Source organism: Enoplosus armatus, chromosome 13, assembly GCF_043641665.1.
Source record: "Enoplosus armatus isolate fEnoArm2 chromosome 13, fEnoArm2.hap1, whole genome shotgun sequence".
In the NCBI taxonomy this organism is placed as follows: Eukaryota; Metazoa; Chordata; class Actinopteri; order Centrarchiformes; family Enoplosidae; genus Enoplosus; species Enoplosus armatus.
In genome coordinates this window covers 5692825-5720546 of record NC_092192.1, presented here as the reverse complement: position 1 = coordinate 5720546, position 27722 = coordinate 5692825, and the positions used below count along the sequence as shown (strand labels likewise).

The 27722-nt window shown below is 42.1% G+C and overlaps 3 protein-coding genes across 3 annotated transcripts; 1 reads left to right on the top strand and 2 right to left on the bottom strand.

The window, feature by feature from the left end:
- Positions 1-572: 572 nt before the first annotated feature.
- On the bottom strand, positions 573-12312 carry LOC139295180 (E3 ubiquitin-protein ligase CBL-like). The gene is made up of 15 exons (XM_070917306.1): positions 12169-12312; positions 10412-10659; positions 8394-8540; positions 8016-8172; positions 7092-7213; positions 6769-6906; positions 6271-6358; positions 5812-5943; positions 4799-5008; positions 4485-4601; positions 3815-4095; positions 3364-3531; positions 2008-2114; positions 1421-1606; positions 573-1077 (listed from the first exon to the last, which is right to left on the bottom strand). The coding sequence occupies exons 1-15, from the start codon at positions 12310-12312 to the stop codon at positions 731-733; spliced, it is 2592 nt and encodes an 863-aa protein (XP_070773407.1). The 3' UTR covers positions 573-730.
- A 1529-nt stretch (positions 12313-13841) lies between these two features.
- On the bottom strand, positions 13842-16750 carry alkbh4 (alkB homolog 4, lysine demthylase). The gene is made up of 3 exons (XM_070917886.1): positions 16634-16750; positions 15906-16094; positions 13842-15568 (listed from the first exon to the last, which is right to left on the bottom strand). Exons 1-3 carry the CDS (start codon positions 16748-16750, stop codon positions 15047-15049), a joined length of 828 nt encoding a protein of 275 aa, XP_070773987.1. The 3' UTR covers positions 13842-15046.
- Positions 16751-19025: 2275 nt separating this feature from the next.
- Positions 19026-25383, top strand: lrwd1 (leucine-rich repeats and WD repeat domain containing 1). Its single transcript, XM_070917897.1, has 15 exons — positions 19026-19105; positions 19240-19474; positions 20223-20342; positions 20520-20666; positions 20762-20854; positions 21301-21684; positions 22126-22243; positions 22401-22507; positions 22774-22984; positions 23104-23176; positions 23512-23655; positions 23772-23875; positions 24494-24655; positions 24799-24908; positions 25231-25383. The coding sequence occupies exons 1-15, from the start codon at positions 19026-19028 to the stop codon at positions 25381-25383; spliced, it is 2241 nt and encodes a 746-aa protein (XP_070773998.1).
- Positions 25384-27722: the final 2339 nt, after the last annotated feature.

Sequence of the window (27722 nt, the reverse complement as noted above, 5' to 3'; positions counted from 1 at the left end):
GCCAGCGGTGGGACACAAACGATCCGCGGGGTCCCTCTACTGATCAAAGTCGCTGTAGCTTCAACACTTAGCTTAATGAGAGATGTACTCAGACTGAGGGGAAGTACGGCCACAGCACGAGTGGACCTCAGCAAAGAACAGCAGGGTCAAAGCTTGGCTACAGAGAGCTCACATTAAAAGGCTTCAATTCTCCATGTATGCTGCGTTCAGGTCATATCGGACATGTCTGCCTCTACTGAGCTGCTCCTTAATCCAAACAGGACAAGAGGTTTGAAGCGACTGACCGGAGGATACTGTTCCAGGGAGCCGCGTGCTCCTTCTGGGCCATAAACCTCAATCTTCAAGTGGCGATTACAAGTAAACAAGAGATTTTGAGGCTTCAACCACTTGGCATTGGAATAACAGTAGTTCAAGATAATCAAAATAATATATTTTCACACTAAAACTCAACTTAGAAAAGCAAGTAATACCTGTTGCAGTTTGTTCATTGTTTGTTACAAGTGACTTTGGATGAGAGTATTTCAGTGACTAGAACTTGCAGATGATGTAGTCGTCATCTCGTTCGTCTGCATCCTCTGATATGACGTGAACGCAGCATTACTCCTCAGAGTAAAGCCTTTTGGCAAGTACTTGCGGCCCTGCAGGAAAGTGCTTGGTAAATGCTATCCATGATAATGGCACAGAGTGGAGACAAGAGACGAGACAGAGAGGAGGGGCGTGCCTGGAGCGACTATGTGGCGATGTGTGCCGTGGAGGGGATGGAGACAAACTCCCGCAGGATGTTCTTGGCCGTCTCCAGGTTGTTCTGGGCGATCATCAGGGCTTTCTGGATGTCCTGGATGGAGTAGCCTTGGGACACCAGGCATTCAATCTCCCCGTTTAGAGCCAGGCTTCCAGGGCCTGCAGGAGGAGGAGGAGGAGGAGGGGAGGGGTCAGAGGAGGAGGAGGAGGGACCAGGCAGGTCTGGCAATGGAGCAGAAAATTCACGGTTTACAGGCCGAGGCCGTCGGTCGGAGTTGGCTCGCCGTGGGAGAGGTTTTGGGGGACGTTCAGGGTCGACACCTGCTGCAAACATACCTGGAAACACACAGGGAAGAACAGTCAGTAAAAGTGGGAAACAATGTGTTGGGTTCAAGTACCTGAAGGAATACAGAGGATTTTGATTTTGTGAAGTGAACACAGAGTTAATGCTCCAGAGTAGATATTTATTATTGATGGCAACACTTGGATCACACTGACGGCGGGCTACTAGCATTATCAAAAGATAACATTACAAAGTCTGGGTTTTTGCCTCTGTAGGCCGACCCATGACACTTAGTCAATCAGTCACTGAAAAATGGTAAAGTTAGAAGCAGCTGTAGACAATTTGCTTTGAGCAGATGTTCTAGAAAAATACATAACAATTTGTAGAAATACATACTGGCTTCTACTGCACCGTCTATACTGAGAGTGCTGAAGGCAGCTGAGGGACCGCTGATATCTGAGAGGGTTCTTCTGGTGGGGGCGGGTGGGACGACCGGCCTGGGACAGTCATACTCGTAAACATCCTCCTCACTGGCCTCCTCCTGCTTGTCCTGGGAAACCACCGCTGAGTGTTGAGGGTGGTCTGAAAAACAAACACCACAATGAAAACACCTGGACACAGCTTACACTGATAGTTTCGTATGTTTTATGACATAAATTAAGTAATACACGTAATAAAGCTGGTCATACGCTGACTGACTGCCAGCTTAGTAGATGGGTGACTCGCTTGTTAGCTAAGAAAACACGACATGGAAGAAAAACAACTTTGGAGGAGGAAAGTACTCTCTCTGTTGAGTATTTAGCTGAATTATTTCCCCAAAAGAGTGCTTCTTCAAGACACGTTAGCAAAGTAATGCCAGCTACAATAAACAAGCACCGGGGTAACACTGGTACAAGCATTCAAACAAGAGTTTAAGAGTAAAACAGCAAAAACATTCCCCTTTATTTTCCCTTAGGACAGTGATAATGAGGTGTGAATGTTACCCAGGTCAGGGGCCTGTGCTGTCTCAGAGGAACCCGCCTGGGCCTGGATATTACACATGGACTCGTAGACTTGGGGGTCCTCAGAGTCACTGTCAACCACCTCAGTGCTGGAACAAAGAGAGAAAGAGAGAGAATTTGACATGACACAATTTGTGAAATTGCCCTTTTAATCTGCATCTTTCCAACTCTGCCTCAAAAATATCAATATTAATGATACCAAGATATGTATGACACCAATGGCATCGAAATTTAAGATTGTGCATGAAGCCAATACTGCCACTGCTTACCTCACCATTCACACCATAACATACAGCTCACTGGTTTTATCAGTTCAGAAGCCCTTCTATTCATTCTTCTTCCATTGTTGTGTTGACTCTAGTCTTGTATTTAATGCCTTCGCTTCATCAAAACAACAAGCTGAGCAACATCTCTCGCAGTGGATTCATCTCCTTTAAATGATTTACTTAAGGAACAGCAGCAAACAAGTGAAAGGGAGGTATTCGTGGATTTACGACTGGGGCATCCACGTACAAACAAAACTGAGGCTCAAGAGCCCCCTGGTGGACCAAAAAACAACTGCTCCAGGTAAGTTACTGTAGCATTTAGTCCAGTATTACTGTATGTGCGACCCTGTCTTTGCATTTGCATTTCCTGCTAAGTCATTAAGGTTCCCTCATCACCCTTTTCCACTGCAACACACACCTGGAGATCCCAGAACCTGAACTTTTAAGAACCTGGTAAGCCTTTGGTCCTTCTTTGCATTTCCACTGTATTTTACAAACAAGGACATTTTGGATGCTGTTTGGACGGCAAGTGAGAGGGGAAGGGCACCGATTTAACACATTCACATTGCTGTTCACAGGTCTTGGAGAATATTGCTGCCTATGTGAAAAAAGCTGAGAGATGTGCAAAGTCTGATAAATTGCCTCAAGTGATGTCCCCTGAGTAAACAGCGGTTGGGCCTGAAGACTACAAGTTTGAAAATTATAAAATGTGTGGATTGGAGAGACAGAAGTGAGCTCCTCATCTCTGCGAGATGCTCGAGGCTACATTAGCCACTGCTAGCTGAATATCCCACCGAAGCGTTTGCAGTTGAATTGCATTGTGTGTAAAGTAGGCACAGGTTTGACGAGGAAGAAGTATTGATTTTTTTATAATACATATTAAAAAAACTAAATGGCTGCATGTTATGTTACGTATTGTTAGGTTCCTGCAGTGGATAAAACACTGTTAGTCCTAAACACATTCTAAAAGTTTGGTCAAAGGATTTATTTCCACACTGAGACACCTGATAAATACTTAATGATCATTTCAGGACAATGAATGGCCCGGGGAGCCACTTGTCCTCCTGTTTACCTGATGTCATTGTGGTGGTTTGCCTGGACCGGAGGTGGGGGAACCAAGGAGCCCGATATGACCCAGGGAGCACCAGAGGCCGGAAGAGAGGTGGGACTCATGTACTCATTCTCCTCACCGTCGGATGACGGCCTCTCCCCGCTCGACACCGCTGATGCTGACAGAGATCTGAACATGACACAGATGACACAAAGCATGCTAGGACTGACTCAACGTTTTCCATTTGTGGTTTACAAATCAGCTTCTCTCATGTGTTTTCTCATTTCTTCATTTCAGAGATCTGGAGTTAAAAAACGTTTGAGAACGGAGGTTCTTCCTTGACCTCGGGAATACATATGCTGCACTAATACTTTAACTTGTGAATAGATTTTGTGTGGTTCGTTACATATTCCATATTGATACATCATGTAACTACCTATCCACTGCACCACACAACAGCAGAGCTCCGTACCTGGCAGCCAGGCAGTAGACAGCGTTAGTAGCCGCCTGAGGTTTGCTTCCCTCTCCGATAGTCCCGTTGTTCTGAGAGGTGGAGGACAGGGCCTTGGCTACCGGACGTGGGACCATGTAGTTGGAAGCCCAGGCGGACTGGTCGGGGGTGGAGGGCAGGGGTCTCCTCTGGAGTCTGGAGTCCTGGCCGACCAGGGAGGGGCGCTCAGGAGGGGGAGGAGGGGGCAGCTCTCTCAGGGCCGGAGGCAGAGGTAGAGGCTTGTCTCTGTGAGTTGCTGGCATCTGGAGTGGAGGTAGGAGCCGAGGGTGGTGTTATTACCCAGCAGAGACGTGAAGGCACACGTATACACACACACACACACACACACACACACACACACACACACACACACACACACACACACACACACACACACACACACACACACACCCTTGTACTTCTGTACTGATGAGGACCTCATGTTGACAGGCTGGCAGTAGATTAATGTTTGGTGAGTGGACTTGATCAATAGCTGTAATAACTGGAGTTTTATTATTACTCTGGTCATAAATCATCAGAATGCATGCAAGTATATAAGAATGAAAAAAGTCCACAACCGGGGGGTCTAAAACTGTCTCTCTTAAGTGCACACACACAAACACACACACACACACACACCACACACATTTACCTTGGCTGTGGCTCCCTGACTCTGTGCGCTGTGGGAGCTGGAGGGTCTCTGCTGCAGGAGGTCCAGTCGGGGGGGCACCGGAGGCAGCTGAGACACTGGAGACGGTGGGCGCTCTACCTGCACACATACACACACACATTTAGAGATGTTGCATGGCCAAACAACTACTACTACTATAATCTAAACTAATACAATAAATTCTACAATAGCCACGTGGGATCCTGAGACTAAATCTGATGAGGTATCTGTCCAGTTGGTTGTTTGTGTATTTGAGGGTTGCTGACATATAAACCTTTTGTATGTGGTCCTCTTACCTTGGTGCAGGCCAGCCTGCTCATGACAAGGTGCTGGTCCTCCAGGCGATCATCCTCTTCCTCGTCATTGCCGGAAGCTTCTGCTCTGCTGGACCCCTGGAAACCAGCAAAGGAAGCCCCGCTGGCCTTCGGGTGGAAGGGATCTACTACGATGGGCTCTGTGCCTTTAATCTCACAGCGGCAAAATGGACAGCCTTGACCCTCTGACTCCTGACACACACACACATAGGAAGCTAAGTTTAAAATTTGAGGGAGCAGAATAAGTCCTCAAATACAAATTACAGCGGCGAGCGTCTTTCTAACAGAGTGAGAGCTCAAAGGGAGATACGCCAATGCCAACGAGCATCAGCTAGATAGGCTGAAGCAATAAAACTGGTGATGAAAACAAATAGTAGCAGAGTAGAGCATTTAAATCCCTTTAAGTTCAAGTTTAAGTTCTACGTTTTTCATGTTATACTTAAATTAAAATTGTTTAAAGGCAGAATCCAAGTGAAGAAGGGAATATTGACCACAGAATATCTGAAGAAAGTGTCGAATTTCATTAACAGCAGATCAACATTGAAGAATGTTTACTTCTGGAAAAATATATTATGCTGAATTTACCATGTGACACCATCAACATATGGTAAATTCAGCATAATATACATTCCACAGCACAAACTATCAGTACAGCAACAGTCATGTCATACTTGCGCACTGATAACTCCACACTTCAACTTACAACCCTATAAGGAGAGGGTGGGATGTGAGCAGCTGAAAGGCTTTTATTGTGAAACACAGGCAGGAAGTGTTTCATTGATGGCAGCTTAACAGCGATAGAGAAAATGGAAAAGAGGAAGCACTTGGAAATAATAACTAAATAAAAACAGCAGCATTTCTGTTAGAAAAGAGAGCTTAAACATGAAGGAAGCTTTGACAACAACAAAGGATCGGACTTCCCTTCTGGCAGTCAGGATTTACAGAGCTGCTATAAACCCATGTAATAAAACTTTTTAGTGTGTAGGTAGCCTCACCTGCCAGGCTGTCAGACAGGAGGTGCACATCAGGTGCCTGCAGGGCTCGATCTTCACATCCTTGTCGTTCTCTGCACAGATCTTACAAAGCTGGAAAGTGGAGCCCATCTCACAGTACAGCTCATATTGCTCCTACAGGGAGGAAGGAGGAAGAGGAGACACAGGTTGTTTATATTGAAGATCGTTAACACATTCTCCACCAAGAAGGTTTTATCCATAATCATCAGTAAGATTTTTATTTATTCATAGCTTTATAATCAATATTTTTTGTCTAATATGCATCTATGTCTACTTCTATCGAGCAGTGTAATGGTCTATATATTGTAGCACAACATGGTGGCACTAATTTGCCTTATGCATCTCTTGCAGTGTGACTGCTGCTCTTGTGTACTTTGCACTAAAAACAGGCACAACAGCAGGGTTGAGTGGTTTGCAGATGGGAAACAAACGAGCCCAAACCTGAGTAACTTTGATGTGGTCCTGTGGAGAAGGTTCACACAGCCCTGTTAGGTCTGGGTTCTGTGCACGACCATCTGGGAACAGATAGCTAGAGAACCACCGCACACATAAACACACACACACACACACACACGTCAGTATTATTCAAATTACTTAACTTAGCCGTAAAAACACAAAACAATGAGTTACAAGACGCTGAAGTGCTCTGTAGAGCCGAGGGAAGCTGCAGAGTTGGTAACCTGGTTCACATTACACATACTTGTTTTTCCTATTGTCCATTAAAAAAAATATTGATTAGAGCAGCTTTAAGATCAAAACTCCCCGCCTCAGCTGAATGGTGGCGTGTATTTAAACAGTAGTTCCTCTCACGTACCTACCGCATATCCATAATTGCAAACAATTTGATATATTGATCAAGTGATGATTGTTTGCAATTATGGATCAAAAGCAAAGAAGGGGGATTATGTTGCATTGACACTGTGTTGTAGTGTGACTCACAATCCCTCTCTGTATCCATCAATGAGGGCTTGGAAGAGTGGTTTGTTATGGGGGATGGTCTGCAGGATGTTCCCATCTGCTGTCACGTAGCCGATTGCCCACTGGCCCAGCCGAGTGCAGCTCAGCCTGAAGATGTAGCTGAGAGGAAGACAACAATCTCAACCAACAGTACAAACTGGAAGTGATCAACTGCAACAATATGTTTAATGCCTATCCCTCCGATATTCATCCAGAACTCCAAAATCATGCTTTATCATCACTTCTTTAAAAAGTGCTGTATTCTGGGTATTATGTGTCATTCTAAGGGCTCATCTGTGTCTCACCTGCCAGGTTTGTGGATGAACCTGTGCAGCCGAGCCTTGACCTCGTCGTAGGTTAGGAAGGCCATGTAACCAGGATGTGTGACTGCCAGACTGTTCCAGTTCCTTAAAAGAGACGACCATGGCTACACAACACACACACACACACACACACACACACAAAAATAGTGATCATGATACCGATATCAACGGTCTGCAGTAATGACCAATTTGGAGAAACACAAAACATTTATTTGTTGCAAATATTAAAAGTGTTTATCTATTATCGGGATTAAACAACATAGATGTAAACAAAGTAAGTTTCAAAATAAAACCAATTTAAAAGCTTTATAAATGGGTTTTGGTGGGTGAGTAACACTGAATGTAGCTAAACATAACTTATTTGTTTATAAGAAAATTCTGCAACGCACTTTTAGTCTGTAATTTATAAGAAAACACCAATGCAATTTCCATAATCAATCAATCAGCCACATCAATGATCAATAATCAAATAATCATTTGAAACCACTAGCGAGCCCGTTAGATCAGAAATAATGTTCCTTCATTTTGGGTGAACTCAAACCTTCAATGTACCCGAATCACAGGCTCATCGTACGTAAAGCTAAGCTAAAGGTCAATGGATTCTTGACCGATCAGATAATCAATGAGGGACCAAATTTCTACGGAGTAAGTTCAAAATGTCCTAAATGTTACTTTCCATGTGGAGTCCATCTTGTCTACTTCTGCTTCTACACAGCAGAGATTTCAGCTGGTGTGGTGACCAAAGCTGAAACTCTGGGCTCATTAATGACTGAACGCCTCTAAATGTTATTGACTTTAACTAAAATATGATTCAGAGTTCAGAGTTTTTAAATGCTTCACTTAATTACTACACGGACCTTTGGATACCACGACATCCCCAGAACGCTCTGTTGTTATGAGCCTCACCTGGAAGAGCCTGGTGAAGATGTCAAACTCAAAGACGGAGATGTAGTCGTTGCAGGTGAGGTCGATGGTGGACTTGAGAGCCATGGCCTCCAAGCCCGAGCTGATGGGGTGAAACTCGTGGAGAGCCTGACGAAATGTCCTCCATGGCACTATGGTCCTACAGGACGGGCGGGGGGTTACAGGTTTTATAAGAAGCTAACCATTCATCATAGCTTGAATACACTGTGTAAGACAGTGTGAATGGTAAACAACATTTGCAAAACAAGCTCTTATCATGAAACTGCAGATACAAATTTACAAATTTGCAAGTTTAGTGAGCAGGAAAACACCCAAATTTACATACTTGCAAGTTCAACACACAAACACTTAGAAACTCACTTGTCCCCAAATGACCTTCTCCAAAATTCGGCAGCATCAGCTTTGGTGATCCTGAAGTTGTCGCCCTGAAATAAGCCATTGGGGAAGATGGCTTTTAGCTCTGCTAGCATGTGACTGAAGATCAAAGACAGCTTGGTGAGGTTTCGCCTGAGTAAGAGAAGAGGAAGAGAGAGAACGAAAGACACAAATACAAGTTAGTAAAGGATATTATCACACTAAGCTCTAATATTTCTCCAAATTCATGTCACCGGTCAGAAGGATTACCAGCATTTAACAAACATGTATGTATGTGCGTATCCACAAACATACACATACATTCTAAAAAAGGCAAAATACACTTTATTTACAGAATATATCTTTGTTATTCTTCCTGGTTCCCAGTGCTGTTCAGCCACCCAGGAAATGTTCAGTGTTAATAGGGTATGCATGCTTAATATCTTAAAATATTCCACTTTTTCTACTTAATCTAATATGGGAGTCAAAGGGAGTAATGTTCAAACCTAAATCAAACATCAGACTTCATTTCAGTTTTTTTTACATGTCTTTTTTTTAATGATTTTTAAGATACGCCTTTTTAAGAGCTGAAATGATTAGTCAGTCGGCAGAAAATAGTTTTCTTGATAATCGTTTTAGTTCTTTCTTTGGGTTTATGATAAGCAGCAGATTAATCGATAATGAAAATAATTGGGACTTGCAGCCCTACACCCATTTGCCTATTGACCTTTACCGATTCACTGGCCTTTTGTAGCAAGAATTTGTATCTGGTTGATTTGAGACTTCTACGTTCTTGTACATATTTAACCATCATTTCTAAGCTAAAGGGAGTCCACTCTTTTCTAGTTTGAAAATTAATTCACAAGGATGGAGTAGCATGAGCGATTACACCTGTTGAGGGTGGAGGAGAGCAAGTAAGTTAAAACACTACGAGTATAATGGTACATGTGTACATCCACAACAGTATGGTACATGACCTAAACCATACTGTGTACCACAAGTCCTATAGTTTATACTTTTGGATTAGTACATAACCTAGCTAACACAAACCTAGTCAAAACAGGTGTTTTAACATCTTAACTACATTATAATTATCATTACACTCAAGCATACAGAGGAAACATGGCACAATAAGCTTTGCAAAAACATCCTCATCCTCATGATGACAGCTGTAACCCTGAGGTTGAATGCAACTCTGATGGTTCAGTTAGCCGAACTGTACCGAGTAAAGCTCCGGTGGCTGATACATTTGCTAACCTTCACAATAGTTATTGATGCAAAGCATCTAGGAGGAAATGCTTGATGAAAATCAGAGTGCGTCAGAGGAAGGTACTTTTGCTTAGTAAGGTCTTTCTGAGAAACAGAGGAAGTGGACGTGATTGCGACAGTTTAATCATGCCTTTATCGTACATTTCAGTGGCTTTACTTCAGTTTACTTGGCTGGTCTACTTTTGCCAAATGTCATAGGTTGCATTTCATCACAGTGATGGAAAGTGTAAAAACGGAGTGTGGAGGAACTTAAGCAACCTTATAGTGTTTTTTTAAAGAAATTACAAAACAAATGACCTTTTCTTTAGTATCTTTCTTTAGATATAGTGGTTACCTGACCTGTTTAAAGCCCGTACATGCACTATAACTATGTCAATAGGTCACTGCCAACTTAATATTAAAAGATTTGCCTCTTCCTTGTAAACACAACAGGCTGATTTGTACAAAGGTTTTCACTTAACATTTAGATGACACCTCCTATTAAAAATCCACCAATGTTAAGTGCAGTTCTGTACTGTAAAGCCATGTAAACAGTAGTACAACAATATACTGTACCAAGTAGGCTGTTTCTTTTTTCACAATCATGATCTTCAGGGCTCATTTCATGGACATGGAGCCAACTCAAACAATGATAAGCCTGATCTTTGTAACATCTGTCAGTTACCCAAACACTTTCCCTGCTTCGCAACTCTTTTTCTCCCCTGATGCAATAGCCTACCCCCCCCCCTCCCCATTTCATCAGGACATAAGCCTACCTGGGCTGGGAGTTCTCCTCGTACATCCTCTCCTTGGCCTCCTTAAAAAGGCTCATGGTCTGCTTAGTCTTGTTGGTCAAGTTCTCCATGACCACACGAAAATACTCGTTCTCCCCAAGGATCTCTATTTTGCCCTCGTATCGGGACAGAATGGTGCGTAGGTGCTGGTAGGTATCCGGCAGCAAGTCCAGGATGTAGGGCGGGCTGTTCTTCAATGCCACCTTGGGGTTCTGGCACAAACGCACCACCTGGATAGGAAGCAAAGATATTAAAGGATAGGTTCACAATTTTCCAGGTCAGGTACCCACATGTACATTGAAACTGTTTTTTCTTGCTGTCCATACTGGCTACTACAAGATTACTTCCTAATGTCTATCTGAAGTTAATGAGGCTTCAGCAGTCTGCAAGTCCTGCAAATATCACATCAGCAACTTAACTAGGAGCTTTGTATGAGTGTAAATACTGACTTGATGCTCAATTTGGTGGTTTTAAAACACTCTTTTTAAACACTTTTTTGGGGGAATTTTACTTTTTGCTTGAGCAGTGAAAAACAGGAAGGATGAGAGGGTATTTTTACAGTAAGGTACGGTAGGTGTTAATAAATAAACCATGAGAGCACCAGACTGTGTGTGTTAATGTTTGCTTTGCTTAACAACATGACACTTTATAAACACATTTATTGTGTACTTCAGGGGCAGAGGGAACAGAGACAGAGTTAGAGGAGATACGGTTGAAATAGCAATCACATGAAGTAATCAAAGTGATGTTCAACACAACAAATTGCTTTGCATTAGACAAAACTCTTCACAAAAAACCTTCAATAAATACATTTTAATTTTTAATACTTTTTGACTACAATATAGTATCACGATACAATTCCACTGAAAGGCAATAAACACTGTATTATCACCCAGTCCTAAGTGGCAGCCTATGAACCACACAAAGTTTTAAAACCTCCAACAGCAAAACGGATCAGTCAGTGCCATGAAGACACATCATGCTGTAGGTGTAAATGAGGCAACACAGCCACGTGTTTGCACAGTACACTGCACAGGCATGCAATGCTTCTTAACTCCAGCCCTCCTGAATTAATCTCTTGTGAACGCTTGTCTCCTCATCGCTCTCTACTTTCTCCTCTTCTGTCTAGCTCAGTTAAGACTGTGCTAAAGATAAAGTACAGTGACAGTCAGCAATGAATATATAAAAGAAAGCCATTTTCTATACAACAGCACACACATATCTCTTTTGATCAAACACTAAACATATATTGTCCTCCCAGGGACATCCATGGACCCTGTGAGGCGTTTCAGTCAGTGGCAAAATGATCAACAGATTACTGTCACTGTGACCTAATTCACTATAAATGATCCCAATTAGATTATGCATCAGGGACGCTATTTTGGGGGTTACGTTTTCTCATACAGACAATGTGGACAGCTCCTCAACTCAATGTTAAAATGAATGACAAAACATCCTTCCTATATTGATCTCTGAGATCTAATGCTATGGGATTTGGTAGGATTTATTCAACATGAGAAAACCAATAGATTATGGCAAAATGTGTGTATGTGTGTGTGTGTGGGGGGGGGGGGGTATAACTAACAAAAGTTCTGGTATAAGATGGTCATGTCAAAACAAATTTTGCCCTTAGTGCTAATGAAAAAAAGGGAAGTGGCAGTGAATTTTGTTCCAATGCAGAACTACTAAACAACTGACAAAACAAGTAACGATTTTGACCCTAAAAACACTGTCAATACCTTATCCATGAGTTTCCAGCATTTCTCCACCATTTTCTTATCGACCACTGCAGGTTGGTGAGGCTGGGGAGGCTGCTGGCTGGGCTGAAAGGCGTCCTTCATCAAGCCGATGAGACCGGCGCCCCTCCTCGGATTTCCGGCCATTAATTCGGTCGGCGACCGGGGGTTAGCCCCGGGTCTGAGGTTGACAACCAGGGATTATTCTTGACACGTTTTACAACAAAAACAACCCCTGTTTTGCGCCCTATCTGTCCTTAACACTTGTACTAATTCGTCATGCAGAGGCTGTTCAAGAGCAGAACAAAAAAAGCTGTGTGTACACTGTACGCGACGGAGCTAGCTAACATGCTACATTTGAAAAGCCTCTCTCAGTTTAATTCCGTCGCCAAATACGAGCTTAGGACATACTCGTTGTTTTGTTGTGTCTGCTGTCTGACACTTGGCTATCTCTTCTTCACGACGGCAAGTTAAAGCTCCCTGAGAAATCAACCCGGCTTATAATAAACTCGGGGTGTTAATAAGCCACATAGAGCGATCAACAAACAGGTTGAGCAGCAGTTCCAGCCAACGACAAGCCAGCAGTTAGAGTAAACAAGGATGTCCGGCTGCACCCTTCAAAATAAAGGTATGGTCAACAAATATGCAAAACTGCGATAGGACACGCAGCAAAATACGTGTCGAATGGGTGCAGTTTTACTAAACTAAAAGTAGCAATACTACAATGTCAAAGTACAAAGTCTAATGAAAGAAAAAGTCCTGCATTAACAGAAAAAGTACATTAGTATCAGTAAAATAATGTCAAAAGTAAAAGTATACTCATGGAGCTGCTGTTAAACTAATTTATATGCAAAGATTTCAAAGTCCCCGCAGTGAATCCCTCACTGATTTTGAACTGAAAACAAAAAGGTCTCTAATTTTCTTTATTACTTTTTTTCATTTATTGTTTTTTTTTTCCAGTGAAGTGTTCAATAATACATACTGTATTTTTCCCCCACATAGGAGTCTAAGATAAGGTAGAACTTTATTTATCCAGAGGGAGATTGTTGCGCAGCAGTTGCAGTACAAAGTAGGAAATAGTGCAAATATAAAATATCAATAAAAAAGGTCTTCCAAAATGGTGTTCCAAATCCTTGTCAAACCTGCCCAAGAGAAAAAAATTACAGAGGAAAAGACATCCTGAAGCCAGTTAGTTAATCTCTGGTAGGTGTGAATATGTCTGTTGGTGTAGTGAAATTAATAAAAAGCAAAGGCAGCCTGGGAGGTAGGGATCTAAAACACCATAACATGAACTGAAAAGCATCACTAGTAGTAAAGGAGCTGAATCATAAAACAAAATCACTGGTATGGCCCTTTACAAGTGTGTTTGACAACATGTCAGCTGCAGCATCACAGCAGGGCGGATGATGATGTTCACATCAACAGCCACTTCTTTACTACGATGCTTCTCTGTACTGCAGCGGCTGAGCAGCTCAACCTCAAATCAGCTGCAGTCAGCAGTGCTCCTGTGTGGCCACGTCTTCACATTACAGATGAACCGCCACACCAAAAGGCACAGCCAGACATGGACACACTGGTGTATGTTGGGATGAGATCTTTTACAGTCACAATTGCAGGAAACATAAACACACATTCTACATATAAAAACTAGGTGAGGCAAAGTGTGTATGGCAGGAAATGTTTTTCTTTTTAATTAAAATACAGATAAAAAAGGTTGAGGTCTGCAGAAAATACAGCTTCTAAAGACAGCTGGTCTTGAGTCTTCAGGCCTCCTCCTGCGTGTTTCTCACCCCATATATCAAACATTTCAGGAACTGGCTAGCAAACATTAATAATTAAATAAAAGCAGACATTCAAGGACAATTGCTATTCAGGATTGCTTCACGTGACAGATCTTTTGATTCACTTCTGTGTTTTTTTTGTTGTAATTCAACTTTCATGCATTTTAGATTTATTTAAAAGACTGGTAACTAGTATATTCTGGTGGCAAATTTTTAATGTAAGCAAAAATGCATAATACTATGCTGTACGTGGTATCAACTGCACTTTCACAACTACATTTGTGAAGGACAGTAGGTCTGAATATATAATATAATAACTACATTTATATAATTCTATTAGAAATGTGTTTGAGTTCTAATTCATCAGGTTACCTAATTTGTTGCATTTGTCATCACTTCAGCTGTTTAATGAGGATGTAGAGGGTTTTGCACACATTTATAAAACAATTCATTAAAACCTCAATGCTTAGGATTTGAAGATGGTAGCGCCATCTGATGGTGGTAACAGGAATGACACCATGGGACCAGATCTCAACCTATGGGAGATTAGTTGTCATGTGTTAAGACAGCGCTCTCCAATGTGAGGGAATATCTTTTGGAAAAATTGTGTTCGTCCCTCTTATAGAGACCCAAAATCTAGAACAAAGGAGCATTGATGTTGATCTGGAGACTTGTGTACTTAGACACTTTATGTTGCTGTTTTCCTTTTATTTGTCACCCGTCAGATTCTTAATTAGCTGTGCCAGCTATGGTACTCATTTTTTCCCCAATATATTTTGGAAGTCTGGTGTACAATTGAATTTGACTTCATTTTAGACAACAGCTCTTCACAGTACTATTTAACTTTGAACTACCCAAGATGCAGAGCTCAGAAGCATTGCTGACTATTCACAGGTGAAACAAAGCCTGTAGTGAAAGTTGGTTGGGACCAACTGAGTCAAATAGCCACAGGATCGAAGGTGAGTCCCATTTCAATATACATCACTAAAGGGCACCAAGGCTGTTATATGTCAAAAGCTACACCACATGTAGGCAAGAGTGTGGCCTTCTTCTTCTTAGTCAAGGAGTCTGGACCCCCACCTCTGTATCATTAGATTAGCCTATATCGGAGTTCCTTGGAAGCTCAAAGCAATGTCCAACAGCTGAGCTCCCAGCTCTGCCTGCTGCCCTCCAGGTAGGAACTCTGCCGACAGCTCTCTGTAGGTGCTGCAAACTCTGCGCTCGTGAATATCCTCCCTATGAATGGCATGTTTCCATCTGTGCCGTGCCTCGCCGGATAACACCACTAAAGATCTGCGAGGAAGATGCACAGCTATGTGGACTTCCTCTGCTAGTCCCAACTCTGGCAGACCCTGTTCAAGGGACATAGTAAGTGTAGTGTTTGACAACATGTTGATGGTGACCAGGCGTTCCCCCCACAGCCAGGAGTCGTCTAGGTGTGGATCGATGGCGGAGCCTCGCTGAGGATGGTAGTCCAGATTGCACTGCTCCACTGGCTGAAAGCCTGCTAGACTCGGCTCTTGCTGCATTCGGAGCACTATTTTTTGGCTCAAAGGAGGGAGTCCACTGAAGCCGCCTTCCCGCACTTTCCTCTTCTTGAAGTTAACTTTTGGGCCAAAGTCCTGCAACAATTTGAGAAAAGACTTTCCATCAGAATATAATAATATGATTATCTTATATTTACATTTACACATTTATGACTCCTCTACGTATTTGACTAATCAGCCAGAATATCTGCAAACACGTGTGTGGGTGTGCAGGGAGTGTCACTGACTGAATAAAACAACCCTAAATTATAATCTCCCTAAATAATAAGGATATACTTTGTGGGAAAAATACCAATAAGTTGGAGAGAATTAACCCTAGAAAACCAAATACAAAGTAAACTGAGGCAAACGTGACCGTCATGTTGTGTGTGCGTGCTGATGACATTCAGAAACTGCATGTCTTCCACGTCACCTGTTTCTTTCTACCAGACTGGGACTCATTCCACACATCCTGGTCCATCGTGCTTGTCAGCATTTTCTCCTCCTCTTCTGATATGAAGTTCTGCCACAGGAAGACACCAGGAAAGGGGAAGGATGCGGTCTCGGCATCTTTGCAAATGGCAAGCCTCGTCTCAGGATCGTAGAGAAAATTATGCACAATCTTCATAGACAAAAACAAAATAATAACATCCGAAATGAATGTCTTTCTCACAACGCTGAGAAGGTGCCTGTCATTATTCACTTTCAATATCAAACAGTCCAGCAGAGATAAGTGTACAGAATACAGACCTATACAAACAAAGGACTACTGGTATGAAGGTGGCCATATGTGGATTGCTTCAGCTGTGAAAATACTTGTGCCCCTTCAGCACACACAGGGTACTATAACTGCATTACTATATAGTAGTAGCAGCAGTAGTAGTAGACCTATATGTATGGCTGCAATGTCTTCCTTTGGGAACGACATAGCAATGTATCTTGTTATAACGACAAAAGCTGATAGTTAATGAGATTATGAAAAACTACTGTAGCAAAATACCTCTTCATAACGAGAAACTTAGACCGCACACGTTCAAAACAGAGGGTGGGATGTCCCGTGAGGGCTCCCGTCGCTATTTGTGAGAGGCGCTAGCAGCAACTAAGTCCGTTTCCTGCTGATGAAAACAATGTAAAATACAGTTTTCAGTCACATATATTTACCTTAGCTCCATTCGCCTCCACTGGTCCTTTCCCCCGAAACTTTTCACATATGAGACACCGCCGAATGCCTTTACAAGCGCATAAAGTCACACCGTCACTCCTGTCGGGGGCCATCATCCTGCATCTTCTTCGTGTGTTGTCAGGCAGGTGGCGAACCTGTTAAAATGATAAATAGCGCCACTTAACGAAACGTGTGGTATTATTCACAACGTGAATATTATATAGGTATTTAGAAATCTTAAATGATATTCAAAAGCTGAAAACAAGTAACCTTTGAATATCTGCATTCTGGTACATTTTAATTGAGCTATTATCATAACGCTCTTCTAATTCTTTGTTCTGCATGAAACCCCAAATTTTATATTACTGTCTTAAAAATATTTTTTTTTGTGACCAACCATCTGAAGTCTTCTCCCCACTGGAGACTGGGCTCGGAATGTACCTCTAAACTGGTTTGCCAACCGCCAATAAACACTACAGAAGAAGAATACACTTTGCCTGACAGGTTGCGCTGAGGGTAAAATAACTCCATGGCAAAGTCGATTTAAACCACGCCCACCGGATGTACGTAGAGTTTCCCCGGGAAAGCTCGGTTTCTACAGAAGAAGTGAGTCCACTTTGTCGCTGAAGTGTTGGTAAGTAACTTTATACACGAATTTTAACAAATTCCTAAACTCTAATGTTTGCTTATGAGAGATAAACGACTTGGTTATTAACTAAAAGTCAAGAATAAGGGCTTTATTGTCTATAAAGTTAACTTTGTAGTCTTGAGATATGAGAAATGGCACTCGGTGGTTCCAACGTGGCTAGCTAACCTCTCTTGTTTCCAAGAAAAATATCTGTCGAACGTATTGATACTGATACAGATATTCTTTAAGGTAAGATAACGCATCTGAAACATGTGACTGTTGTTTTGTTGTTGTCTGTGACCATTCTCAGGTAAATTACCTCTGTGGTAACCGTGAACGTGTTGTTTTATTGCAGGGCTCCTTTCATATACAAAATAGATTAAGTAAGATCAAAATTGTAAGGACATTTTGTGTGCTAAGTAAACAATGAAATGCAGGGGAGAACGACAAAGTAGAAGATCCCATGCAAGAGTAGTTGTTTAGTATGAGGCAGTCATTTTCATGCAAAGAGGAACAATGGCTGCATTTTACAAGGTAGATTTGTTAAAACCCATACACTAGTACTTGTAGCCCAGGGGGTACTTCTGCAGTTGCAGGGGGTATGTGGAAATGTAGTGGAGTAGCTCAGCTGATTTGAAAAAGTATAAATTATTTTCCCCACAAATTTAACCTACCAACTACCTCCACCAAGGCAGATTCCACTGGACATGCCTCCCACTCACCTGAGTGTAATGCCGTAACTGCTGTGTTTATGTGAAAACAAGTAAGCAATTGAGCAGAGAAGCCAAAGGCCACTCCATGTGGCAGTAGCACGAATGCAAACTTGACTGAATCCACTGAAACAAAGGGACATGCTCTAAACACCAACAACTCCAGGATAATTTTTCATGCATGGAAGAAAAAACCCAATCCCCTACTGCATAATGTTAAATAACATTTAGTATAAAATGGATTGGAATGAGCACATTTAGAACATAACAAGTTGGTGTCGATGGAGGGGTTCTTGAACTCATCTAGTAGGGCCGTGTCAGACAAAAAACTGCACGTAACTGCACAAAAACTGCTCTGTATGTTTACATTCACCAAAATGCATCATGTGTATATTTGAGGCCTAACAATTGTCCTTATAAAATGGCTGCAAAGTCAATTATTTAATAGATCATTTGAAATCTGCACTGTTTACATCCATGTAAACAAGCTACCGTTCTTCTTCTTCGCTGCCTTTTGTTGGTGCATTGCTATATTTGTTGGCGCGATACTTCCACCTACTGCCTCTCATTGGAACTGTGTGAAACCGTTGACAGGAATGTGTGTTGCTCATACATGATGTGCTTGTGTGCATTCACGTTTCTCATGTGTGAACTGGCAGAGCACGAGATATATAAAAAAAATGGACATGCTCATCAAAACATTGCTCCAGGGGGCCACTAGTGGTCAAATACTTCACAGGGTAACTTTTATTACTGCTACAACTATATAGCAACTTATGAGATTCACGTTTTTGCTAACTTCCAATGACTGAAGTTCTCAGCTTGCTGCAGAGATATAGAGGAGTACTCAGGGTGTGGTCAGTACACCCTGGTGTTACCTAGAGCACCTCTAGACGCACTCATGCTGGGTGTGATCAGAGGTGCAAAAGACCTGAATCTTTTAACAGAAGAGGGCTTTGAAACAACTCTATAATACTCCACCCTCGCTCTACAGCTGATTCCCTTGTTTATTCATTTTTGTATTGTGGTCCTTTCTACAGATAATCATCATCAATGGAGAAAATAACTGAGAAACTTTTACTGGAGAAAGGCTCTCCAAAAGCCAACAAACTGGAGCAAATCAAGACACTGAAGTAAGCATGGTTTGTTTTGTATATTGGTGACCATTAAGTGTTAATTATTTTTGCTAATTTTAAAGCAAATAACTACACTTTTTGGTTGATTTCCTACCTTGTGGCAACACTGACCTGAGTTTTCTGCTGTTCAGTCTATCTAAGCTGGCGCTGAAGCATCAGGACTTGCCGGTCAGGTTGCTGTCCTGCCTCCAGTCCCTAGAGCGGTGGGATCTGTCTGGGAACAGACTGCAGGAGTTCCCCAAGAACCTGGAGATGCCTGCGCTTCGCTGCCTGGACCTCAGCAACAACCAGATGGAGGATGTTACCACTCTGGAGTCTCTGGGCAGTCTGGAAGAGCTCAAGATGGAGGACAATCTTTATATCACTGTGAGGACATGGCTGATGGCGTTGTATTTACTAATAGTCCACAGTTTTAAAGGGGGTTCTGGATCAGAAATGTAAAAAAACATTAACATTAATATTTGCTCATTCACTACAAATAATTTCTAAGACATATTGGGCGAGTGGTTAGCAAAGTACCCTCACAGCAAGTACTTCCTGTTTTTGATTCCAGCAGCTGGCTTGGGCCTTTTTATGTGTGGAGTTTGCATATTCTTGCTTTGTCTGAGTGGGTTTCCTCCCACAGTTCAAAGGCGTGCAGGTCATATAGATGCAAATGTCAGTGTGAATGGTTGTTTATTATGTCAGTTCTGTGACAGACCGTTCAGGGTGTTAACCGCCTTTCGCCAAACTGGTATAGACTTGAGCCCCCGCCCAAAGTGGTTCAAGATAATGGATAGATGGATGCCATTTCTGCTATTGGCTACTTTGGTCAGAGTTCAAGTGGGTGTGTTCGGTTGGCCAATAGAAGTTACTATTCCAGCGTGTTTCATCACTATTTTTAGTACTTTAGCACACTATTGGACTACAAACGAGTGCAACAGTGTTTACAGTTTGTGATCGCTCTGATTAATTAATGTATTACCCACGTCAGAAACGTGACATGGCATCCTTCATAGGACAGAAATATAGTGTGATCTTACCTTTTAGTACTGACTTTTAAGGAGTCCTTTCAAAATACAATGACACCTCACTGGGTCTTAGACTTGATTGTAATGTTGCTTTTCTTCCTCAGGTGAGTGATAATTACAAGCTGATGGTGTTGTTGCCCAACCTGAGGATTTACAACGGTAAAGATGTCACTACTACTGCCAACCACTTGCGCTACGTCTACAGTGAGAATCTGAGGACCAGGGTATGAAACTGACTTCATTACATTACGACTGTTGTGTCAGTGATCCAGTATTACACTCTATACTAAGTCATGCCACACTGCCAGTTTAGTTACAATGTCTCTGTAGTGTTTGAAATATTTCTGCTTTAAACGTGTCCGTACAGAACCATTTTATTTTAAGCTGTTTGGTTATTTTAGATCATTGCAGTTTGGGAGAAGAGCTTCTGTCTCCCAGATCCCATCACAGCAGAGAAAATGTCCGTCTTGGAGACAAAGTTCGTTAGCACTGCCCGTCAGCAGGTTAAATTTGGGCCCAGTTCAGTCAGCGACTTCACCAAATGGAGGGTAAGTTCAGGATGTTGGAGAGATTCTGGCCCCTTTTTTTGAGTTGTCATCTGTCATTTTTTAGTAACTGTCTCTTCGTCTCCTTTGGTTCTTAGGTGGAGATTATGGCCAAGGAGTATCTGCGCTCTCTGACAGAACCGAAGGAAGAAACAGAGAACAAGAAGTCTACTGACACTAAAGACAACTGTGTAAGATTTCGAAGGATGACCTGCTTTAACTGCTTTATCTGCACCAAATCTGTCCGGGTGGTCATTGTGATTCTGAAACCAGTAATGGACATTGTTAGCTTCACTTTTTGGTCTTTTCCACTACAGAAAGTTAATGACCCGTAACCAGCAGCTTCCCATAACCTGAACTAGGTTCTGCCTTGTGTTTCCACTGTGTTTTACATACCAGAATGTGCTTGAGTTCAGTATGGATCTAATCAGGAGTTTTGGTCACTGATGTCAAGTGTTTTTGATCTAGCACCACTCTTAATAATGGGATGATTTGGGGTATTTCCATATTTGTTGTATTTAAAGTACAGTAGTGGTGGGTAATGTGGTCCAGGGATGGTAAAGGAAATTCAAGATGTTGTGTAAATGAGTCCTGGTCCTGGAGTTTAAAGCTCATACAGTGTGTTTGCTTTTTTCAGGAGGTCTCCACGCCTACCAAGAGGAAACAAAATATATTAGTAATGGACACCAGCATAAGGCTGACGCCTCGCAAAAAGTTGCGCACAGATTTCCCAGACTCCTCAGTTGAAGACAGTCCTCGCAAATCCAGTCTCCGCCTCAAACCTCAGACACTCACCCAGACCAACACCGTCAGGATGAGCCCCCGCAAGACAGCTCAGCCTCCTTCTACCCCCACCAGAGGGCAAATGAGGACAGAGACACCCAGGAGAGGTGTCCGACAAACCAAAGACGATGGAGCTCAGATTAAACAGAAGGAAGATGTCAGCAAGAATGATTGTAAAGCCACAGAGCTGCAGAGAGATGCTGACATGCAGCACATAGTAAAGAGCTGCAAGACACAGGTACTGTAAATACAGCTATTAAATACTCAATCCTGTGTTATTCCTGACGCCATTAAAGAGTGTGGGACCACAAAAGCAAGTGTTCTGCTTTTGGAGCCCCAATAAGTTAAACAATAGTTTGCAAAAAGGCTGCGAGGGATCTGCAAAGGGTTACACATTGTCTGTATGGTGTTTAAATCTGATCCACAATCTGTCCACTTTGGCTCAGAGCAACCCAAGATATCTCAACAACTATAGGCCCAGTTCTCATGAAACTTGCTGTGAATATTCATGTTCCCCAGAGGATAAATCCTAATGTTTTCCATGAAAGATCCTAAATGAACGCACGGCTCCAGGGATGGCAATTTCAGTTGCTCAGCCCACCATTTGGGTGATGTCATTAAGTCTCTTCACCACTCTGCCCTCTCCATCTCCCTCTTTGTCCATGTTTCCTTCCTCCAGCAGCCGGTATGTCTGAAGCCTCTCCACGTCCTCCAGTGCCACAGTAAACAGGACAGCTCGGAGGACTTCTCCACCCAGCTGTGGGCCTGTGCTTTCCAGCCGCTGCCAGATTCCACCGGTACTGTTCAACAAATTTAGAAAAACAGAGAAAGGCATCCACAAGGCCTTTTAAACAAGGCTTATATTATCAAAATGAAAGGCTTCACATTTGTAAATAGATTTGAAAAGATTTCCTATAATCATGTTCATCAGAGTCTCTTTTTCTGCTTTAACAGGCGCTGGTGGAGGAAGCCGTTTGGTCGCTACATGTGGTGGAGACTCTCTCTGTGTGATTGACTGTGAAACAGGGATGGTGATGAAGAAGTACAAAGTTCCTGGCGAGGTTTGCTCTATTTATTCTCTAAGGCTACAATAACAGGGCAGACGTCTACATTTGCATGCACAGAAAAACATCTTCTGCTGCTGAACGCTGTCACTACGAAAACACCTTGTATTCATCAGAGAGGAAGGAAGGAAAAAATGGACAGAATCTTGTATTCATGAGATGCGAAAGTGACCTAATGTCGCTGAGTATCTATGGATATAATTGAGTTATCCGTATCTTAATTTAAGCTTGAGTTGTTTGTCTGTATCTGTTCCTCACAACAGGAGTTCTTCTCCCTGGCCTGGTCCACAGTGTTGATGTCCAGGGGAGGCGGGGCCACGGCTCAGCACTGCAGCATTCTAGCAGCTGGTGGGAAGAGAGGATTGGTCAAATTGATCCACCCCAGAAACAACGTGGCCTACGGGGAGTTCAGAGCCAGCCGCAAGTCGCTGTCTGTCCTCCGCTTTAACCACCACAAGGGAAACTTCCTCTTCAGTGAGTCATGTTACTTCTGTCGTTAGCACTGTCGCACGGGAGGTAGAGCGGGTTGGGGGTTCGATCCACGGCTACCCCTGTGAGATAATTTACCATTCATTCACCATTTTCTCTTACAGCGGGATCCTACGATAACAAGATAGTGATGTGGGACATTGGCGGAGTGGATATCCAGTACAACTTCAAAGTTGTGTGAGTATTTCTGCTGTTATAGCTCGATACAAATCAGTCTATAATACCTTTTCTAAGCCAAAACATCTTGAACAGAAATTGAGGACCGTCTCAACCTCTATTTAGTGTTTGTTATAGCTTCATTAGCTTGCACTAACGGAGGGTGAATAGACACTGGCTATATTGTGGCATTATCACACTTTTGTCTTGTATATTTGAGTCCTCTGCTAGAATTAAAATTCTTGGAGTCTGAATAAATCTGCATGTCATGTATGTGATGTAATGGGTCCAGGAGGGTGGGGCAGTGGTTCAGGCTGTGATATTGAGAATATTTCTGCCCCTGTTTGTCCCTCCAGTCAGCTGCTGGTGTTGGAGATCAGCGCCACCCCTCTACACATCTGCCTCCCCCCTACCTCCCCCAGCTCACACCTGCTGACTGCCTGTGAGGATGGCCTGCACTGCTACAACACACAACTCGGCACCAACAACACCACAAAGAGGTGAAGGCATCCACAGTGTGTGTGCATGTGTTCTTTTATCCAACAATGTATAAAGTCATACATGTGAACCAGTCAGTAACATATAGTGTGTTTATTTTTTATTTTTCTCACAATAGGTCTAAGGAAATGGAGATAACTTTCCCCATTTATAAGAAGGAAGACAAAGACCATGACTACCACACCATTGATGGCCTGAGTTTTCTTACAGACGACATAGTCGGTAAGTAAGGCTCTTACAGTGTGCCACAGTACCACTGTAGTCTTATCTACAATATCTAGAAAAGTAGTAGTATGCAAAGTATGCCCCTTCAGTTAGTAATATTGGGTCACACTGGATGTTTTAGGATTTTTAGCCAGAAATTTTAAGTCGGAGGCAGATATGAGAGGACTAGTTCAACAATAAGAGTTATATACAGATATACATGTAATACAGTAAATACATGTCCTCACTATTTATTACTTTAGTAGGCCACTTGATGGCGCTATAATTATGTTTCATGTTAGTCCATGATTCCCACATGTCTGTCCGTACATCAGTGTATCCAACCATTTATTTGGTAACTGAACCAGCTGTAAAACAGCTTAAGGCCCCTTAAGGTGCTTAATGCGTCTGTGTATTTTTGGAACTTTTGGGTCTAATCAGTCAGAATTAGGACCGTTTTGTCAGCTGTGTTTTCTTCATTTCAGCATCGAATTGCCATTTAAATCAGATTATCTGTAAGGTCCTTACACGATCTTACAGATCTTCCCCCCTGTCCTCCCTTCTTTCTGTACATGTCCATAATTTTTGCTTCTATTTTTTCTTCTTTTGCCCTCATGCGTAATTATGGTCCTCTAGCCTCCAAGAGCTACATGCATGGCTCCATTTACTTGTGGAGTTGGAGCAGGACCAAGGCTCAGCGGCCTGACAAGAAGAACGGGGCAGTGTGTGCTGTGGTTCTGGCTGAGCTGCAGTGGGCCAACACTGAGATTCCCTACCTGGCTCTCAACACGTGTCCCGGTACGTCACGGTCACCTGATCTGTAGAGCTGCATTTATCATTTTGTTTTCATTTTCAAATGATTGTGCATCAAACCTGAGAAAATAATTATGGACGTACATTTTACAGTGTGTGTGCGTGTGTGTTCGTTCCTCTCTCTTTAGGCCAAGACTACATAGTGTGTGGTGATGACAAAGGCCGCCTGTGGACATACCACGTCGCCAACCTGCAGAAAAACAGTTTCCAGGCGGGGAAACCCATACTGCCCACTGAGGTATCCATCTCTTCTAAATGTCCTGTTTGGTTTGAACTTTTTTTCTACAGACAGACAGCTTGTACACAAACCAGGTCAGCCAAAATTAATTGAAAGGCATTCTTTCATCTTGTAGATGATCAAGAAACTTAGAGAGATCATTTACCCACAAATGATCATAACGTCACACTAGAAATGTGTATTTGTTGAAAACTTTCATTACTTTGTTAGTTATGTTATCTTTTCCATTTGCAACACATCATCAATATTTAGAATGAAACTCGTCCTCATATGTTTTGCTTTGCTCACCACTCAGCCGCCACCGGGTTCTTTGTTTTGGCAGGTGTTGGAGTGGCCAGCCCCGGTGAGGAAGGGCCTCGGTCAAGTAGAGGGCCCCTCCATCAACAGCGTAGCAATGGACCCTGAGCTCCACTTCCTGGTGGCCCTCAGTGACAAGAACATGGTGATAGTCTGGGAGAGAGAAGAGTCCTCCTGAGCAACACGGACTGCGTGACTGCCAATCAGATCTGTATGTGTTTCGATACAAAACCTTTTTAAAAAAAAAACACAAGTGTACCAAATGTTGGTATTTTTTGAGGACATCAAATTAAGCATTTACTTGATGGAAGATTACCTCATTTTAAATGTCAGAGTAAACATCCATACAGGTTGTTTCTCTTAACACCACGTTGTCACTCTGACTCCGCTGATAAGAGACAGACTGTGGAGATCCTGTCTGGGATATGTTTTGTTTTCTCATTTTTCTTCATAGTTTGTTTGGGGAAATTATTTTTATGTTGATGCTGCAGTGAGATCTGTAAGAGCAAGTTACAGCCAGACAGATTGAAGGACTACAATAACAGTATTCTTCATTTTTTTTATATGAAAATGTTTGGCATGAACTCTTAATTTAAACTTTTAATTTGCAGAATTTTGTACTGACATACTTAAAGTTGCTGCTATTGGGAATAGCAGGGTAGAATAAGAGAATTGTCGCTTGTCGCTATGTGACACGTAAATCTTTTTCTTTGTTTTTGTATCTTTAGATCTTATTTTATAGTCTTTTCTGTCTGTGGCTTTATTTGAGTCCTCTGCAGTTTCATGTCATGGTTCAGAAATCATTTTTATTTGTGTGCTTCCGTATTAAATTAACTTCTACTCAGCTGTAGTAAAATGCTGCCAATTACTATTCAGGTGTCCATAAAAACAACTCCAAATAAATGCTAATGTTGCCAGTTCATAAAAGACTTTATAAGGTAATAAATAGTATGTCAGGATTGTGTTTGCAGCTTTTTGTGCTGCGCCCAAGTGGTAAAAAAACAAATGTTCAAGAAGTCAGTGGCTGTATGAATAGGACTCAAATGTACATATTTGATGTGAATAATTGTATGTAAATGGTCCTCGTCTGCTATTTTAAGGCCAGTCTTGCTGTTTCATGTAACTGTGTAATGTTCTGATAACATAACAAAAAGTCACTACTGCTGTGAGGAGTAAAGAGGCAGATTAGAAATGCAGCCTGGCAATTAACTGCGGTGGAAATAACTGCAGAACTGCGTGTTCCTTCCTGTGTAATACTACAGTAGTTCTACTGTACTTATGTTTCTTTGTGCAACCCACCATGTTTTTATGTGTCACGAGTTGTACAAATATCTTGATTTAATAAAACAAATGTTTTGACTTATTTCATATTTGTATGCAGTTGTGGGATGAAAGGACTAACTAAAACAGGTGACATTTATTTAAAAAAATTTATTTTACTACATTACAAGGTGGCAGTAATATTATTGTGCTTTTTTTAAATATAATTTATAGTATCTCACGTAATGAATTTAATGAGTTCTGGCTGTATTTTTTTTCCGCTGTGAGTGTTGGAACAGACTCCATGTTGTTTTATGAACTCCATGTCACTGTGTCAAAGTGCGTCTCATCTCTGCGTGTAAGACAACCACCTGCTGGCGACTTCGGAGTAAAGATACCTCTGGAACTCGTCTAAATTATTTAAAGGCTGCGACCAATTTGCATGACATTTATTATTAATTCCAAGAATAACAGCAAATGTTGAGAAAGATGACGGGCATATGTTATGTGTTGATTTTCTCTTCAGGTGCTTTGAGAGACTCACCTGTCCTGTGAGGTTTGTTCTCCAGCTCTAATTCAAACAAAACTAGAGAGTAATGTGGACATTAGAGACTGGGTTGGGGAACTATAACTAACAAAGTTAACCAGGTCCTGGTCAAAATCTAGTTTTGGACCAGATAGTACGCAAGCCAACTCCTGATCAAAATCTGATCCCTGCTCAGCGTAAACTTTAAAATTAGGAGCTGATCATGATCTTGCAAGTCATTGGTCACACCTGCTTTTATACTCCACAGTATAAAACCACTTTTGTACACAAACAAAATAATGATTGTTTGTTTAATCTATTGAAAAAATACCTATTTTACAAGGTAAATATTTAAATGATCAAACACATTTAAATCTGGCCATGCCTTTTATCCTTCACAAAGATAATTTCAGCAGTGTAAAGCAGTTATATGAGTACCTGAGTGTTCTGCTGCTCACAGTTTTATATGTATAATCTTTAGTGACCAACTGAAGCTCCAGGTTGCAGTACTTAACTTATTTGTGTTTTGGGTGGGGGAATAAATAGAGGGACCGGGCCTGAAGGAAAACATGCATGCTTTTCAAACATGCATGTGTACCTGCAAACAAAAAAACAAACCTGCAAGCATCTTGAAAATGTGTCGACCCTGTCCCCTTGAGCCACAAGTCGGCTAAAATACTCCGAATTGTTGTTTACCCACTGTTCCTGCTGTTCCTTGCAGTACAGTACAG

Bases quoted from the DNA above. Each gene is read 5' to 3' on its own strand.
- LOC139295180 (XM_070917306.1), bottom strand. From the start codon at position 12,312: ATGGCCGGAAATCCGAGGAGGGGCGCCGGTCTCATCGGCTTGATGAAG. The intron at 7,214-8,015 runs GTGAGGCTCATA...TGTGTTGTGTAG, and splicing joins TCTTCACCAGGCTCTTCCAG to CCATGGTCGTCTCTTTTAAG. The intron at 4,096-4,484 runs GTAAATGTGTGT...CCTCCACTCCAG, and splicing joins GTCAGGGAGCCACAGCCAAG to ATGCCAGCAACTCACAGAGA.
- alkbh4 (XM_070917886.1), bottom strand. From the start codon at position 16,750: ATGATGGCCCCCGACAGGAGTGACGGTGTGACTTTATGCGCTTGTAAA. The intron at 16,095-16,633 runs GTAAATATATGT...TTGTCTATGAAG, and splicing joins TGGAGGCGAATGGAGCTAAG to ATTGTGCATAATTTTCTCTA. The intron at 15,569-15,905 runs GTGACGTGGAAG...AAATTGTTGCAG, and splicing joins AGTCTGGTAGAAAGAAACAG to GACTTTGGCCCAAAAGTTAA.
- lrwd1 (XM_070917897.1), top strand. From the start codon at position 19,026: ATGGAGAAAATAACTGAGAAACTTTTACTGGAGAAAGGCTCTCCAAAA. The intron at 20,343-20,519 runs GTATGAAACTGA...TGGTTATTTTAG, and splicing joins GTGAGAATCTGAGGACCAGG to ATCATTGCAGTTTGGGAGAA. The intron at 24,656-24,798 runs GTACGTCACGGT...CTCTCTCTTTAG, and splicing joins GGCTCTCAACACGTGTCCCG to GCCAAGACTACATAGTGTGT.